Genomic DNA, 20,048 nt, shown 5'->3' with positions numbered 1-20,048 from the left:
ATTTTTCTGTCCGAGCCTGACCTGGCCCGACACTGTTAAAATCTCATTTTTTCTCATACCAATGACACATGTAGGCTACGTGTGTTTGTGTGGAAAAATTTTTTTCAAGCAACTGTAAGGGAAGGCACTCAGAAATGTCAACAGATCAGCGCATCAGCACAGTGACGCAGCACCGCGGGAGCAACAAGCGCCGACGTTAACACGAAGCACACACAAGAGGCCCAATCATATAATTGAAATAAAATTAACATATGCCTAGACAATTATGTGGAAATACTTCCACACAGTAGACTTCCTTCATTTCCGGTGGTTTTAAAATCTCCTGAGGGGCCAACTTCTTTTTAACATCTTCCATGGTTGCGCTCTGGTGCGCTCAATGCGCTCACGACATGCAGTCTGCCTGATATGCACGTGTTTCTGTTAGGTTAATATTTTTAATTTTATTTTAATCACAAAATGAACATTTGCATCAAGTGAAACAGGCCCATTACATAATAAGCTGTTTACAATTTTAAATGTCCAGTGCCGTAGGCTACCGGCTGATCTGACCGTCCGAGCCCGGCCCGAACCGTCCATCATTTCTAAATATCCGTCCGAACCCGCCCGTCCGGTACCGTTAAGACCCGTTGGGACCCGTCGGCTCGGTCCGGGTATCCCAGCCTTAATGTCTGCATCATCTCTAAATACTAATGAATGTGGTGTTTCTATTGCTTTCACCTCCATTACTTTCTGAAAAACAGGAAGAACATAGTTTTACTATTGTAAAGATATAGTGTTTTTCACTTTTTTAGAGCTGTGTATATAACCTCAGACATCTTACCTGGACATATTGGTATCTTTGCTCTTTTACCTGTTTCTCTCAAACGGTACAGTGTATAATTATTTCATTCTTATTTTGTGTTTGTATACAAAAAGTCTTTCTGAGCTTTCTCTGTATAAATACTATATATGTTCACTAACTTAGTCTAAAACAAGACACCTGCTTAGGCTTTCAGGCAAAAATTCAAATCAGCAGTGTTTGATATGCACCAGACTGAAATCTATTCTGTTCTGAATGTGTGGTTAACGTATAGACAGCGCTGGGTAGTTTAGAATTTTAACAAAGTGCTGTAAATCTACAGTGTTGTGCACATTGTGGTTAAAGTCATGGGATAAGTGTGTAGAGTTTTGAAAACTGTGTTCAAGCAATGAAAAATGAACTAGGAGTTTGGTCCACATGAACTGCTGCTGTGCAGACTGTAGTTAGAGTTTTGCACATGTGACTCCAGTTGTGCCCACTGTTGTTTAGCACCGAATAAAACTGTAAGCAAGGTTGGATGTGCGTGTGGGTGTATTGCGTGTACATATATGTAGATCATGTTATCCTGATAAGAGCTATGTGCATGGATGGTTGTGTATTTGTTGTTATTGTGTAAACTTTGAAAAACTCCAATAAATATAATTTACAAAAACAAATGGCACACACACATACAAATGCACAGACAGAGAGAAACAAACACACAAATTCATAGACAGAGACACACACACACATACACACTAGGGGTGGTACAGTTCACAAAACCCACAGTCGGTTCCGTATCATGGTTTTAGGATCACGGTGTTCGGTTCTGTAACGGTTCTTGTCGTTATTTTTCTTTTTATTCTTTAACACTCAGAAATATACTTCAGCATAGGATATATAAAAATGTTCCCGAACACCACACTTAAGCCTGTTTTATAGTTCATGGCTTCGCCGTAGCTCACGTAAGTGGCCTGATGTTTTGGCCTGAAATCAAGACAGATTCAGCAACTGCATGGCCTATTTCTCTCTTAAAATGTTTTCAGAAACATGCTTTGGTAAACTATTTTTGTAAAACACAAGATCGTATCCAGAACGAGACGCCATTAGAGTCAGTTTTGAAAATTCGGGAGCAGCCAGATCCACGTGACACGTTCATCCAATCAGCTGCCCTACATTGTGTTCGTCACGCTCATCCCACTCGTCATTTCCGTGCAATGTGTTTTAACATAGGTGTTGAAAGTGGGCACTACAGCAGTAAGTGGTTAGTGCAAATTAACAGTGTACTGAACGAACTGCCGCACGTACGCCACACGCCTCCAAACCGAGACAAGCCAACAGAGCGGTTCTGATGTTTTTTCATGAACCGTACCACCTCTAATACACACACACACACCCCTCCCTCCTCTCTGAATATGTGTATGAGGACCAATAAGGCTCTGTGGTTTTAGGCTCATGTAAAGAACACTGATTACTGGATACAGACACACACAGAGAGAGACACACACACACACACACACACACACACACATACAGTGCCGATTTTGCAGGTTTTCCCACTTACAAAGCATGTAGAAGTCTGTAATTTTTATCATAGGTACTCTTCAACTGTGAGTGACGGAATCTAAAACAAAAATCCAGAAAATCACATTGTATGACTTTATAGTAATTAATTTGCATTTTATTGCATGACATAAGTATTTGGTACATCAGAAAAGCAGAACTTCATATTTGGTACAGAAACCTTTGTTTGCAATTACAGAGATCATATGTTTCCTGTAGTTCTTGACCAGGTTTGCACACACTGCAGCAGGGATTTTGGCCCACAGACCTTCTCCAGATCCCTCAGGTTTTGGGGCTGTCGCCTGGCAATACGGACTTTCAGCTCCTTTTCTATTGGGTTCAGGTCTGGAAACTGGCTAGGCCACTCCAGGACGTGGAGATGCTTCTTACTGAGCCACTCCTTAGTTGCCCGGGCAGTGGGTTTCGGGTTGCTGTCATGCTGGAAGACCCAGCCACGACCCATCTTCAATGCTCTTAATGAAGGAAGGAGGTTGTTGGCCAAGATCTCGCGATACATGGCCCCATCCATCCTCCCATCAATATGAGTCGTCCTGTCCCCTTTGCAGAAAAGCATCCCACAAGAATGATGTTACCACCTCCATGCTTCACGGTTGGGATGGTGTTCTTGGGGTTGTACTCATCCTTCTTCCTCCAAACACGGCAAGTGGAGTTTAGACCAAAAAGCTCTATTGTTGTCTCATCAGACCACACGACCTTCTCCCATTCCTCCTCTGGATCATCCAGATGGTCATTGGCAAACTTCAGACGGGCCTGGACAAGCACTGGCTTGAGCAAGGGGACCTTGCGTGCACTGCAGGATTTTAATCCATGACGGTGTAGTGTGTTACTAATGGCTTTCTTTGAGACTGTGGTCCCAGCTCTCTTCAGGTCATTGACTGGGTCCTGCCCTGTAGTTCTGGGATGATCCCTCACCTTCCTCATGATCATTGATGCCCCACAAGGTGAGATCTTGCAGGAGCCCCAGACCGAGGGAGATTGACCGTCATCTTGAACTTCTAACATTTTCTAATAATTGCGCCAACAGTTGTTGCCTTCTCACCAAGCTGCTTGCCTCTTGTCCTGTAGCCCATCCCAGCCTTGTGCAGGTTTACAATTTTATCCCTGATGTCCTTACACAGCTCTCTGGTCTTGGCCATTGTGGAGAGGTTGGGGTCTGTTTGATTGAGTGTGTGGACAGGTGTCTTTTATACAGGTAACGGGTTCAAACAGGTGCAGTTAATACAGGTAATGAGTGGAGAACAGGAGGGCTTCTTAAAGAAAAATTAACAGGCCTTTGAGAGCCGGAATTTTTACTGGTTGGTAGGTGATAAAATACTTATGACATGCAATAAAATGCAAATTAATTATTTAAAAATAATACAATGTGATTTTCTGGATTTTTGTTTTAGATTCCGTCACTGACAGTTGAAGAGTACCTATGATAAAAAATACAGACTTCTACAGGCTTTGTAAGTAGGAAAACCTGCAAAATCGGCAGTGTATCAAATACTTGCTCACCCCACTGTATACACACACACACACACACACACACACACACAGACACACACAGACACACACACACACACAGAGACACACACAAACACAAAAACACAGAGACACACACACACACACACACACAAACACACAGCCACACACACACAATCACAGAGACACACACACACAGACACACACAGACAGACACACACACACAGTCACACACACACATACACAAACACATACACAAACACACACACACACACACACACACAAGAAAAGTCTCAACAACTTCAATAAAAACAAAAAAACACCCTTAAGCCCATAAATTGCGCTGTTTTTGTTTTGTTATATTTGTATTTCTGGAAACCACTTTTATAGAAAATGATGTCAGACGAGTATCAGCCAATCAGCACTCACCATGACATGCAGCAGTCTCAAGCAGAAGAGTCTCAGTCTCCAGGCCAGTCCGCCGAAATCTAGAGCGCTCCTTTAATGAGTCAACAGGCAGAAACAGACCATAATAAGTTCAAGATCAAGTGTATTGTCATGTGCATTTAAAAGTACAAAGTACAGAGAGAATACAATGAAATGTGCTTTGCCCTGCTCCTCTCTTCTCATAAAAACTATCACTATAATTTGAACAAAATATAATAAAATGACCTGAATACGTAGTACAAGATATACACACACAAACAAACACAAAGACACACACACATATACACAGACACAAACACACACACACACACACACACAATCTCTCTCCTCTCACAATAATGTGTGTATGAAGACCCGTCAGCCTCTGTCATTTTTATTTTATTTGATAGACACAGAGACACATACATGCATATGCACACACACACACACACACACACAGACACGCAGACACACACATATGCACACAAACACACACAGACAAACATACACACACAGACAGACACACACACACACACACACACACACACACACACACACATACATACACACAGACAACCAAAACACACATACACAGAGACACACATGCACAATAGAGTCCGGATCGGGCAGAATTTTTCTGTCCGAGCCCGGCCCGCGTCCGACAGTTAAAATCTCATTTTTGTCATACTAATGACACATGTGGGCTACGTTTCTGTGTGGAAAGCTTTTATTAAGCAACTGTGGGAAGGCATTCGGAAATGTCACAAAATGAGAAATCAGCCCACACGGGGGAACAAGCACACGTTATTAAGCTGTTAAAATGGTAAATGGGTTAACCTTTCCTGATTGGTTCGTTTCTGACCGTGGTCAGAAAACCAGCTGAGACTTATCATCTCCAAGGCCGGCGTTATAAAGGTGTTACAATCCCGTTTCTGGTGAGCAAATGAATAAACTTGGCTTTCAGGGTTTAGTTTTGGACACCGCACACACTGTGTACAAAACTTAAACTTATTCCACCAACTCTGCTCTGGTTGCATACAATACGTCTGCTTCCTCTCAGTCTCTCTTCTGCCCACTTCCACACACACACACACACACACACACACACAGAGCTCTCTTAAAGGAGCCGCAGCACCATTTTACAACAAATGTCTTATCGCACTGATGTGTCCGAACCCTAACTGGAAAGTCATACACCAGTCATTTAAAAAAAAAGCGAGTTTCAGTCAGCGTCCACAAAAATGCTGTTGTTGCCGATGACAGACTCAGATTATTATTCTAAGTGTCTGACAACATTATGGAAAGGATCCCAACAGAGATAGACTTTTTAGTTAAAGAGTAAGATCCTTTTAGTTTAAAATGAAACAGCCCCGAAATCACCATCACCAAACTCCACCAGACACCATGTAAATAATCAGGACTTTTAGCGTGTATAGAGCCAGCATATCTCCACCAGACTCCATGTAAATAATCAGGACTTTTAGTGTGTATAGAGCCAGCATATCTCCACCAGACTCCATGTAAATAATCAGGACTTTTAGTGTGTATAGAGCCAGCATATCTCCACCAGACTCCATGTAAATAATCAGGACTTTTAGTGTGTATAGAGCCAGCATATCTCCACCAGACTCCATGTAAATAATCAGGACTTTTAGTGTGTATAGAGCCAGCATATTTCCACCAGACTCCATGTAAATAATCAGGACTTTTAGCGTGTATAGAGCCAGCATATCTCCACATGTAAATGGGTGAATTAAGGGTTTATTTCAACCAAACCAGAGTGATGATTGTTGGAACAGTGGAAAGATGAACCGAAACAGCTTTTGATAGTTTTATTTAGTTTCTGTCCACTTTGAATGAAGTGTGTTTTATGATGACAAAAGTAGTGATTATTTACATGGAGTCTGGTGGGTTGGGTGAGGGTGATATCAAAGCTAAACTAAAATGATCTTACTCTTTAACAAAAAGCTCTATCTCTGTAGGTTGAAACAAAATGATTCTGCCTTTCTTTGTTCTCAATAATCGTACCCATAAAATATATATTTAGGCTGCATAAGTTACAAAAAATTAAATAAAAGTGACAAAAAAATACGCTTAAATCCGTAAATTGCTGTTTTTCTTTTATTTTTAATTCATACTTTTACTCCACTACAGTACACACACACAAACAGACACACGCAGACACACACACACACACACAACACACATACACGAAAGATAGCGACAAAAAACACAAACACACACAAATACACACATACACAGTTACAACCAGACACACACACACACACACACATACATACACACACACATGAAAGCAAAAAAAAACAACACACACATACACAGACAAACACACACACACACATACACACAGACAAACACACACACAGACACATACATACACAGTTACACACACATACACACATACACAGACACACACAAATACATACACAGTTACACACACAAAGACACACACAAAATACACACAAATACACACACAAGCACACACACACACACACACACATACACACAGTCACACACCCCTCTCCTCTGATGATGAGATAAAGAAGTCATGTTTGATAAAAACAGGAAAAGAGCAGCAGCTGATGAGGGTTGGTGTAGAGTGTATATGAGCTGAGTGGTGTCAGTGTTTGTCGACCTCGGAGCAGAATGGCTGCAGTCACAGAGCTCTCCTTCCTGCTGTTTGCTCTCAGCAACTACATCCATGCTACAGAACTGATCTTCATCCGAGAGGAAGGAGACTCTTACACCTTCAACCTCCCCGAGAACACCAACTCCTGCCTGATCTCCAGATGTGTTGGTGAGGAGCAGCTTGTCCTGTGGAACACCTCTGACCTCTGGTCCAACAGCTCCTCAGTACCTGAAGACCTGAAACAACGACTTGTCAGCTCGGTGAAAACTTCTTCTTACACCATCCTCCACCTGACCCATTCAGACTCCGGCCAGTACCGAGAGGAGTGTTGGACTGAGGGCAACGTGACGCATGACAACAACTTCACTATTACTGTTTGTACTTCAATAGATCGGAGAGTTATCAGAGCGAGACCAGGAGAAACAGTGGACCTGCCATGTGAGGGAGCAGCTGATAATCTGGATATCCAGTGGCTCAAACGGGACTCTAGGTATGAGCAAGAAACATGGAGAAGAGTTTTTGGGGACAAGACGACATCAGTGATGGACAATGTTAGAGGAAGATACCAAGTGGTGACAAACACATCAGCTCTTCGTGTTTCCAACATCACAGCAACAGACTTTACACGGTACAGATGTCTGGTGGTGAACCAACAGCAGTGTGTTAGCAGTCAGACTGTAGGGTTGAGACTACAGTATGAGATAATCTACCACTCAGTGGGAGAGACCGCTGTGTTGCCGTGCTCTATCACTGCCTCCACTGATAAACAGTCCCCACGTTGGAGGAAGTATAATCCAAAAACCCGCTATTACACTGACCTCGGACTACAAAACCAGACTGTTCATTCAGTAGACAAAAACTACTCCCTGCTGTTTTCATCTCTAATGTTAAAACATGCAGGTTGGTACTCCTGTGAAGCTTCTATGAGAGAGCAAACGTATTATCTGTATGTGTGCCCCAAATTTGGGGCCCCTGCTGTAGAGCTCTTCTCAGAGGGAAAAGAAGTCACTCTCAGATGCAGACATTGGGGAGAGGGTAAGGAGCATGGTTGGTTTATCAAGTCACACCGAACAGAGGGAAGAATCTTTAGTTTAAGGTATCAGAGCATGAGCAGAGTGAGCTGGTACTATAACAATGGGAGCCTGGTTATCTCTAATATCTCAGAGGAAGACGCAGGGGAGTACTGGTGTGTAGTTATTGACCCAGATGATGATTTTCAGTGTTTGTCAAGCAGCAGAACTGTGTTAGTGTACTTTGAGCCCTTTGGGATTTACTCCACCTTCTTCAAAGTGCGATGCTCAGTGCTCAGTGTCCTGCTGCTGATGCTCTGTGCTGCTGTAGTCGCTGTGAACCTGAGGACACGGAGAGGAGCGCAGCTTTCAGCTCACACACACACTTAATATGCATATATGATCATTTCATCATTGGCTTTAATACAGTCTGGTATACACTGGCTTTAATACAGCCTGGTATACACTGGCTTTAATACAGCCTGGTATACACTGGCTTTAATACAGCCTGGTATACACTGGCTTTAATACAGCCTGGTATACACTGGCTTTAATACAGCCTGGTATACACTGGCTTTAATACAGCCTGGTATACACTGGCTTTAATACAGCCTGGTATACACTGGCTTTAATACAGCCTGGTATACATTGGCTTTAATACAGCCTGGTATACACTGGCTTTAATACAGCCTGGTATACACTGGCTTTAAAACAGCCTGGTATACACTGGCTTTAATACAGCCTGGTATACATTGGCTTTAATACAGCCTGGTATACACTGGCTTTAAGAAGAGGGATGGGACACATTCATGCAGAGAAAGACAGAGAGAGAGAGATTACAGAAACAAAAAAGACATAAATACCTAATGATTATTTTTATAATAATATAAAATAAGTTTTTAATGTTAGAAGCTAACCTTTGATCCTGACAGGGTGCAGATGTTCCCTTATTGTCTGTATTAGTATGTTGCGTGTATAAGGAATATGAATTGTCTTTAATGCATTTATAATAGTTGTATCTTGCAGTGTTCTCAGTATTCTAAACTTCTTATTATATCTTGGTCTATATCTGTAATCTATCTTCTGTATAATAAACATTATTAATGAAAAATAAAACTGTTTTGATTGTGATTTCTGATTAATTATTATAAGCAACATATCTCTGGGTCTGTAAAATGTTTCTTATGTTAACTTTCAGTAAGTAAAGTTGATTTCTAGAGCACATTTAATCACACATTAATCTGACCAAAGTGCTGAATAAAAGAACATTAAAATGTAAATATCAACACCCAAAAAGAAGATCCCAACACCAACAACAAGCAGCAGTTCCCAAACCCAGAATGATAGACATGATGAGACCAGATTGAGAGATTAGAGAGTTATAATGGGTCTTTATCCCAGATATAACAACAGAAATGGAGGGAGCACATCTGATATGTGAAGGCAGCAGCTTCCACCGTCGTGGAGCAGCAACAGGAAAGGCTCTGTCCATATTTGGCAGTTTGCAGATGATCTGTATCTGTGTTTTATTATAAAGTTAATGAAATAAAAGGTGTTCTACTTTGTCTCAGCTACAGCTCTGAGTCTCTCCCTCTGCTCCCGTTTACCTCACCACTGAGTCTCACTTCATGTCCCGCCCACAACACTATCTGGTTGGTAGATGTTAGACGAGTATCAGCCAATCAGCACTCACCACTGAGTCTCACTTCATGTCCCGCCCACAACACTATCTGGTTGGTAGATGGTAGACGAGTATCAGCCAATCAGCACTCACCATGACATGCAGCAGCCTCAAGCAGAAGTGTCTCCGGTGGAGTTGGTCTCTCTCCGGGCCAGTCCCCCTAAATCTAGAGCGCTCCTTTAATGAGTCATTTAGGAAACTCTAAAGATATTATTCCTAACCTAAACAGGCAGAAACAGACCATAATACGTTCAAGTTCAAGTGTATTGTCATTTGCATTTAAAAGGAAAATGTCCATAAAGAATGCAATGAAATGTGCTTTGTCCTGGCCCTCCCTTCTCATAAAAGCTATCAATATAATTTGAATAAAATACCTGAATACATAATACTAATAATATGTGTAAACACACACACACATAAAACACCCACAGACACCCCTCTCTCTTTCCTCTCAGAATAATGTGTGTATGAAGACCCCCCAGCCTCCGCGTCTTTAGACTGGTGTAAAGGACATTCATTACTGGTTAGAGAGCTAATGCTGCAAAGTTTCATCTGATGACGAGATAAAGAAGTCATGTTTGATAAAAAAAACAGAAAAAGAGCAGCTGATGATGAGGGTTGTCATAGCGATCTGACGGCCACATCCTGCCTGTAGATATCAGCCCACGCAGGGACATCTACACAGAGGGTTAGGGTAGGCAACAGAGTAGAATCTGTATGAAGTTATATCACCTAAAGAACAATTATAACAGGACTACAGCTAGTTAGTAGTATTTTTCTCAAATGATCTGAGAACTGGAGCCTCATACAAACAATAATAACTCATTCACAAAGATACTATATACTGGACATTTATTATTGAAGGAAACATTAGTTTTAATGAGTTATGAGTTTACTCTAACTTAAAGAAAAGGCTTCTGATAAAGCAGGCCTACACACACACACACACACACACTCACATACAGACACACACACACACACACTCACATACAGACACACACACACACACACACACACATACACACAACATATTAATCTGAGGCTGTAAGTGCTATGGTATACTGCGACCGTCTACTAAAATACATATTTAATAATAATTAGATGTTGAGATTATTTTCCGTTAGATATTGAAGATGGTAAGTGTTTGGAATTTGATTCTTGCATTGTGTTGTTTTGTTGTGCGTGAACCAGGCTCTGTCGCTGCTCTCCTGGATATCATAAGTTTTGTTTCACAGACAAGAGAGTGAGTGATACCTGTACAGTGTGAGTCATCGTGGCTCACATCAGGACAAGTTTCCAGCTTTTCACTTTCGTTTTCTTACCTCAGTTTAACACTGAGTAACCTGGGGATAAAAGGAGTTTCACAGTCAGAGGAGACTTAACAAACAAAAAGGATGCTTAGTTATCTATTTGCGTATAAATTATCCTTCTCCTTATGACCAGCGTTTACTGTATCTACAGGGCAATGACACACTATCCTGAATGCATCTAGTCAAAGTCCAAAAATACACCTTGGAAACCTGGCACCGCACCAGGCGCTGCTCTCCTGGATATCATAAGTTTCCAGTGATACCTATACAGTGTGAGTCATCGTGGCTCCCGTCAGGACTAGTTTCCAGCTTTTCACTTTTGTTTCCTTCCCTCAGTTTGACGCTGAGTCAACCGGGGATAAAAGGAGTTTCCCAGTCAGAGGAGACTTGACAAACACTCAGTCGTCTGCGTATAAACTAACCAAAGAGGACGAACACTAGAACACAAGAAGCTGAAGCATCTCTGAAATGACTCCAGCAAGAACTCTGAGTAAGCATCTCCTCAATTAAAATTTAAAAGATGATTTCTTTACAAGACTGCAGAAGTAAACATGGAGTGGTTTTTGATTTGTGTTGAACAGTCAGACGGAGAGGGAGAGGAGAGCGAGGAACAACGAGACGGGATCATCTCCGGAGGGGAACAGGTAACCAACACGTTAAGGACCGGTCTGCTGCCATAAAAGGTTCAGATTGGGCTCTTTTTGACATTTTTGTGGGTTTTTTTCAATAGTTTTGTCGCTTTTTTCAAAAGTTTTTTTTTAAACGTCTTAGCATTTTAGCGTTTCAGACGCTTTTCCTGACATTTTCTTGTTTTCTGACGTTTGAGTAGTTTTTAAAACACACACACACTCACACACACATACACACACACAGATACACACACACATACACACACACACACACACATACACACACAAACACACACACACACACACACCTACAGACACACACACACACACACACTCACACACATACACATACACACAGAGATAAACACACACACGCACAGATACACACACATGGAGGATAGTGGCACACACACACACACAGATACACACACAGATACACACACATGGAGGATAGTGGCACACACACACACACAGATACACACACATGGAGGATAGTGGCACACACACACACACAGATACACACACAGATACACACACATGGAGGATAGTGGCACACACACACACACAGATACACACACAGATACACACATGCGCACAGATACACACACAGACACACACACAGATACACACACAGACACACGAACAGATACACACACACACACAGACACACACATTAAGGTAAAAATAGAACTCATGTATTTCTGTAAGCTGCGTATTCCTCCCAGCGTTCAGCCCAGCGACCAATAAAACCACACCCAAAGGTAAATAACTCTCTCACCTGACCGAGGATGAGCTGGAATGGAAATCCAAATGCAAATCTCAGGCCTGAGAGAACAGGTCTGTTACAGGTGTGGCCTCGGGCTCTGGGAGTCTGTTGTTCCCTCTCATATGACATTTAATAGACTCAACCAGCGAAGAAAGCAGAGGCGCGGGGGGGGCAACTAAACAAAACCTGCAGGAATTAAATCTCCCTTTCGATACCACCGTGGATATAGAGCCATGCCCAAACACTCATGCACTTCAACATCCAATGGAAGATAATCTCAGAATGAAATAGCACAAAGTGGTGTCAACATAAAACACAGAGGGTCCTATTTTAACGACTTGAGCAGGTGTGTTTAGGGCGTGTCCAAATCCACTTCTGCTAGTTTGACAGCGGAAAAAAAGGGTCTGTGAGCCGGGCGCCTGGTTCTAAAGGGTTGTTCTTAGTGTCTTCATTAATCAGAGGGGTGTTTTGGGCGTAACATGCAATCAACCAATCAGAGATCATCTCCCATTCATCAACCAATCAGAGATCATCTCCCATTCCCTTTAAAAGCCAGGCGCGTTTGGACCTTGGAGCATTGCTGTTATGATGGAGGATTTACACCCTAATATTTAGGGCCCGAGCACCGACAGCGGCGAAGGAATTATTATTATTACACCAAATGAATTGGCTTTTTGAGGGCCTTAACATATGCAAAAAATCACCAATATTTGGCGGCCGTATCAAGTCTGGTGAAAATGTACGTATTTTAAGGGTTTCGGGTATAGGCGCACAAAAATGGCTCGCTAGCGCCCCCTAGAAAGTTAAAGAAATTGAGCCCCTGCAGTACTTTTAACATAGACTAACAGAACTTGGTACTCATATGTAACATGTCAAGACGCACAGAAAAGGTCATTAGAGCCATACCCTAAACCCAACAGGAAGTCCGCCATTTTGAATTGAATGTTCGAAATTAGTGCGATTTGGGCCATTTCCACATGTCGTACTTTAACGAACTCCTCCTAGAGATTTCATCCGATCAACTTCAAACTCTGTCTGTACCATCTTAAGACGTTAAAGATGAAAAGTTATTAAAAGAAAAACTTTTCGTCAGACGGTGTGGGCGTGGCGGGGCGGCCATTTTGAGTGTTTAGCGATAAAAGAGCAAGTGGCTGTAACTTGAGTGTACGTTTTCATATCTGCTTGAAATTTCCCACAATCAACAAGGGTCCAGGCCTGAGGACACCTACAGGCCAAAATTGACTTTTGGTCTTAGCGCCCCCTGCTGGCAACAGGAAATCCACCTTATATGACAAACATCATCCGATGTTGAAACTTAGAATGTGGGGTCTACTTCTGAAAATGAGCCGCCCCCTATGCTTTAACCACGCCCATGAGTCCTGTGTGAGGTATCGTTGAACTCGGCAGGGAGTTCCCTTTTCATTGGTGATGATTTGCGGTGTCTGAGTGCCGCGCAAATTCACGGTCACAAGGAGCGGCGTCCGCCAGTAACCCTGATGCGCGCAGAGGCACGAGGGCCCGCCCAACGCTGCTTGCAGCTTTAATTTTATTTGTAATCTTCTGCATGTGTGTGTGTGTGTGTCTGTCCCTGTGTGTGTGTGTGTAACAAGCATAGTGTGTGCGTGCTGTGCACGAGCCTAGGAGCATTTTACTAATGCTCTGTTAAAATAACAATGAAATGCTACGTTATTGACTTTAGAGTAGGTTTTTGTTGGTCAACGGCTCGATCACTTCCCGCTGCCTCAAGAGAGCAATACTCCCAGAATGCACCTGAACACACCTCCCTGTAAGACCAGCACGCCCATGGGCTCACAGATGGGCGCAAGTGCGTTTGCTATTTAAATGACTTGGGCACTGAACGCGACATTGACAACTGTGTCGTCTTAAACTGGCGAAGACATTTGCGCTGGGCCTTGCGCTGCGCTGCGCCAGGTGCAAGATAGGGCCCAGCGTGTTCAAGCGGAGCGCGGCGTTCACTTCGCAGCGAAAACTAAATACTTTCACCCAGGAAATGGTCGTTCATTCCTTGGGGGTGTTTGAATCCAAACCACAGTCTTTTTCCTAAACTTAACAAGTCGTTTTGGTGACTAATCTTAACTCCACTACCACGGCCCCTAAAATTACCGTCATCTGGCGGTCCCTGTAGCTGACTCAGTCACCTGTTTCCGGCTAAACAACTGCCGCTGGTAGCCGGCGTCCCGGAGCTCTGCAGCCGGCATCCTGAAAGCTCTGTAGGCGGTGTCCAGGAGCTCTGTATCAGCGTCTTGTAGCTCTGTAGCAGATGTCCTATAGCTCTGTTGCAGCATCCCGGAGCTCTGCAGCCAGCGTTCAGAAGCTCTGTAGCTGGCATTCAGGAGGTCTGTAGCTGGCATCCCGGTTGTGTTAAGCATGCATTTTGTTACCAAGTCAAACATCCAAAAGTCAGTTTTAGGCGAACTTTCTGTCTTAAAGTTAAGATGACACATATAATGTCCAATGCATTCTCACAACAATCGCGTAAAATACAGACGCTTGGGCAGGTGTATTTGCCGTTTTTATTGATGCTAACACTCTCATTTAGAGTCAGATATAAACACGTTTTATCTAAATGCGCTGGATCGGGTCTACTGGTGTCACCTTTGACGCAATTAGGTTAAGGAAAAGATGGTGGGTGAGTTTATAAAAAGGTACATTCACAAGACAAATGGGACAAGAGTGGAACAGTTGGGTTGGGACATTATGTTTAGAAAAACTATCGTTTTCAAAAATGATTCCTGAATCTGAAATCTGTTTCCTTCCACAGCTGGAAACCAGGAAATACTAACAACTAAAAGACGCCTGTTGAAGATGATAATATCAACTCTGCAGCCTTTGGAAATCACACAAGATGCTAACTTTCTGGGTTTTGTAAAAGCACTAAGCCCCTCTCAAGAAATTCCTACCAACTCTGAGATGTGCTCGCAGCTTCTCAGCGTCTACGAAGACAAAGAAAAGGAGTTGCGATCGACCCTGGCCTCTGCAGATGATATCGTGCTGACATGTGAGTTGTGGTCTTCGAGAGCTGAAGACTCCTATTTGACAGTGGGTTGCCATTTCGTGGATAATAGGGGGAGCCTCAAGTCCTACGTGCTGAAAACTACCAGCCTGTTTGGAGAAGAATCTGCAGCCCACATTATACATGAGCTCTCGGCTGTCATGGAGGCGTGGTGCGTGAAAGGAAAGGTGCACTGTGTTGTCAGAGCGGGCATGCCACAACTCAAAGAAGTTAAAGCAGCATGGACACACATGCCTTGTTTCGCCGACACCTTGAATGTGGTTTTTAAGGATCTTATAAAGGACGAGGAGCTGTCGAATGTTCTCAGAAAGTGTTACAACACTGTCCGGTTCTTAAAGTACGACACCGAAGCCGAGAAGTCTCTCAGAATGATCCAGAACAAGATGAGTCTTGAACAAGGTGAGCTGATCCTGTACTCCGGGGACCGGTGGCTCCCCTGGCTGAACACGCTTCAATCACTCATCAAGCAGAACCGTGCTATGGTGATGGTGTTCGACGAAAGAGGCAAGACAGACTTGATTCTAAACGAAAGCGATAAAGAGAAAATCTAGAACCTGATCTCGGCTCTGGAGCCTCTGAAGAAAGCCACGTCCGCGATGAAAGGAGAAGGGTTCGAGACCATCTCAGCCATGCTGCCGCTGCTGACCAGACTCATGGAGAGTCTCAGAGAAGAAGAGAAGAACAACAACAATGTTGCTCGTGCATTATTGACAAAATGCAAGAAGAAATTCGGGGACGTCAACAACCACTTTCTGGCTCCGTTCACATTCCTCGACCCGAGATTCAAAAACCAGCTGGGAGAGCGAAACAAGAATCGTGCGGTGGCTCAAATAATGAAGGATCTCACTGCAGGCCTGCCGTCCTCTTCTCATGCTAAACTGAAAAGCCTCCTGAAGAGATACATGGCCTACGGACCTACGGCGCCCACGTCTAACCCTTTGTCCTGGTGGAGGCACACAGGAAAGGAGCAGTTTGGCGAGCTAAGAAAGCTCGCTCTGAAGAAACTCGGAGTCGTCTCCACCGCTGTGCCGTTGCAGAGAGCTTTCTCCGATGCAGGCGATCGCTTCTGCAACCTGAGGAACTCCATCGAGCCAGAAAACCTCAACATGATCCTGTTCCTCAACAGCAACTGGTCCACAACATCTTAAAGACTTTTCACACGGGGAACGACTCTCAGGCCCTATTTTAACGATCTACGTGAAGCGTTTGGTGCAGGTGTGTTTAGGGCGTGTCCAAATCCACTTTTGCTAGTTTGACGGTGGAAAAAAGGGTCCGTGTGCCGGGCGCCTGGTCCTAAAGGGTTGTTCTTAGTGTTTTCATTAATCAGAGGTGTGTTTTGGGCATAAAATGCAATCAACCAATCAGAGATCATCTCCCATTCCCTTTAAAAGCCAGGCACGTTTGGACCTTGGAGCATTGCTGTTATGATGGCGGATTTACACCCTAATATTTTTATTTGTAATCTTCTGCGTGTGTGTGTGCTGCTAGGAGCATTTTACTAATGCTCTGTTAAAATAACAATGAAAGGCTGCGTTATTGACTTAAGACCAGGTTTAGACCCTGTAAGACCAGCACGCCCAGAATGCACCTGAACACACCTCCCTGTAAGACCAGCACGCCCAGAATGCACCTGAACACACCTCCCTGTAAGACCAGCACGCCCAGAATGCACCTGAACACACCTCCCTGTAAGACCAGCACATCCAGAATGCACCTGAACACACCTCCCTGTAAGACCAGCACGCCCAGAATGCACCTGAACACACCTCCCTGTAAGACCAGCACGCCCAGAATGCACCTGAACAAACCTCCCTGTAAGACCAGCACGCCCAGAATGCACCTGAACACACCTCCCTGTAAGACCAGCACATCCAGAATGCACCTGAACACACCTCCCTGTAAGACCAGCACGCCCAGAATGCACCTGAACACACCTCCCTGTAAGACCAGCACGCCCAGAATGCACCTGACCACACCTCCCTGTAAGACCAGCACGCCCAGAATGCACCTGAACACACCTCCCTGTAAGACCAGCGCCCAGAATGCACCTGAACACACCTCCCTGTAAGACCAGCACGCCCAGAATGCACCTGAACACACCTCCCTGTAAGACCAGCACGCCCAGAATGCACCTGAACACACCTCCCTGTAAGACCAGCACGCCCAGAATGCACCTGAACACACCTCCCTGTAAGACCAGCACGCCCAGAATGCACCTGAACACATCTCCCTGTAAGACCAGCACATCCAGAATGCACCTGAACACACCTCCCTGTAAGACCAGCACGCCCAGAATGCACCTGAACACACCTCCCTGTAAGACCAGCACACCCAGAATGCACCTGAACACACCTCCCTGTAAGACCAGCACGCCCAGAATGCACCTGAACACACCTCCCTGTAAGACCAGCACGCCCAGAATGCACCTGAACACACCTGCCTGTAAGACCAGCACGCCCAGAATGCACCTGAACACACCTCCCTGTAAGACCGGCACGCCCAGAATGCACCTGAACACACCTGCCTGTAAGACCAGCACGCCCAGAATGCACCTGAACACACCTCCCTGTAAGACCAGCACGCCCAGAATGCACCTGAACACACCTGCCTGTAAGACCAGCACGCCCATGGGCCACAGATGGGTGCAGGTGCTATTTAAGCGACGTGGGCGCTGGATGGGAAATTGACAACTGGGTCGGTCTTAAACTAGCAAAGACACTCGGGTCGGGCTTTGTGCTGCAGGATGTGCAAGATAGGGTCCATAGTCGTAATCCTAGTCTTTCCTAACAACAGTCTGTTAAGTCCATAATAACGGACGTTATCCAAAAAGTCTTGTGTCGATGCTCTGACAAGAAGAAGCGGCGCTGTCTACGTTCAATTACTTTTATATTTAGGGAACTCACAAACAGAAGAATCACTCTCTTGTTCATTAGTTTACGCTGTGCTTCGCTGGCGTGGAGAAAAGTTCAACACAATTCATCTCTTGCAGCGGGCAGCATGTGCGTGTGACGAGCACCGACGCAACGGTTTCACGGGATTGTGACCGCTCGCTTCTCATTGAAAGACATCATGAGGCCCAATAATCACTTCCCATCTGAAAAGGCCTTTAGAGACAAGTCTATGGCTCTCTCTAAGCTGATAAAGATCATCTTTAATTATAGAGCGTCTTTCAAAAACCCTGCCAGTAAAATTAAACATCAGGGTGATAAATAACATATACAAACTTGTTCAGTGTAGGTAAGAATAGGGAAAAAAACATTTCAAAAAGAGATAAAAGACATTTCAAAGAAGGTTCATGCTTAAATAAAATCAGGAGAGGCTCTCCAATAAAAGTTAGTTTTAAGACGGGACAAACAGGCGCAGAACTCTGCAGAATATTCGGTAGATTTTAAACAAAAGATAAAATCAGTCTTTTAAATACCCGCAACAGACGATGCATGTGATCCGTGTTGTTCACAATGGACTGTACTGAATGGTTTAAAATTTCAAACACACACACAGACACACACACACAGACACAGACACACACAAAGACACACACACACACACACACAGACACACACACACATACATACACACATACATACATACATACATACACACAGACAGAAACAGACATGCACACAAACACAGACACACACACACACACAGACACAGACACACACAAAGACACACACACACAGACACACACAGACACACACAGACACACACACACATACATACATACATACATACACACAGACAGAAACAGACATGCACACAAACACAGACACACACACACACACACAAAGACACACACACACAGACACAGACACACACACAAACACACACACACACACACACAGACAGATACACACACATACACACAGACAGAAACAGACATGCACACAAAAACATACACACACACACAGGCACACACACACACAGACACACACACATACATACACACACACACACAGGCAGACACACACACAGAAACACACACACATACATTTCAACTTTTAAAATTTATTTTTATCATTATGAATGGTTTCAAATTTTAAGATGAACGTTTGAGAAATAAGCTGCCAACTTATGTTTTCACTTTTTTTTAAATGTAAACTCTTGAATATAATGAAATGATAAACCTGTATGTATATAATATATAATGTCTTTAACAAGTTGTTTTCCAGTTTGGTTTAGGTAACAACTTAGTTTATTTATTACTTAGTTGACCTCTCTTCAGATTGGGCCTTTTCATTTCTAGTTATTCTTGATTATAGTTGATTTTCTTATGTTATATTAAGATTATTTCCTTTTTTAGATTTTTGTAACCAAAACTTCAAACTTTATTAAAGAAAATTATTCTTTTTTCATCTTTGTCCTGCTGACTTTCCTGCTCGGTCCCTAACTGAGAGTTTAATGGTTGAATTCTGCCCTCTGGTGGATGAAACACACACACACACACACACACACACACACACACACACACACACACACACACACACACACACACACACACACACACACACACACACACACACACACAGACACACTCTCTCACACATACACACACACAGAAACAGACACACAAGACACACACACACACACACACAGACACAAACATACACAGACACACTCTCTCACACATACACACACACCTACACGCACACACAGACACACACATACACACAGACACACACATACACACAGAAACACAGACACACACACACACAC

General features: G+C 43.6%; 1 protein-coding gene across 1 annotated transcript; it reads left to right on the top strand.

Moving 5' to 3' along the window:
* Positions 1-11,266: 11,266 nt before the first annotated feature.
* si:ch211-152f22.4 lies at positions 11,267-16,554 on the top strand. Its single transcript, XM_039812007.1, has 3 exons — positions 11,267-11,393; positions 11,485-11,547; positions 15,081-16,554. The coding sequence occupies exons 1-3, from the start codon at positions 11,372-11,374 to the stop codon at positions 15,881-15,883; spliced, it is 888 nt and encodes a 295-aa protein (XP_039667941.1). The 5' UTR covers positions 11,267-11,371; the 3' UTR covers positions 15,884-16,554.
* Positions 16,555-20,048: the final 3,494 nt, after the last annotated feature.

This window comes from Perca fluviatilis, chromosome 9 (genome assembly GCF_010015445.1).
Source record: "Perca fluviatilis chromosome 9, GENO_Pfluv_1.0, whole genome shotgun sequence".
Taxonomy (NCBI): Eukaryota; Metazoa; Chordata; class Actinopteri; order Perciformes; family Percidae; genus Perca; species Perca fluviatilis.
This window is presented reverse-complemented; position numbering and strand designations above follow the sequence as displayed.

Coding starts and splice junctions, on each gene's coding strand:
- si:ch211-152f22.4 (XM_039812007.1), top strand. CDS start 11,372: ATGACTCCAGCAAGAACTCTGA. Junction 11,394..11,484: donor GACTCCAGCAAGAACTCTGA/GTAAGCATCTCC, acceptor TGTGTTGAACAG/TCAGACGGAGAGGGAGAGGA. Junction 11,548..15,080: donor TCATCTCCGGAGGGGAACAG/GTAACCAACACG, acceptor TTCCTTCCACAG/CTGGAAACCAGGAAATACTA.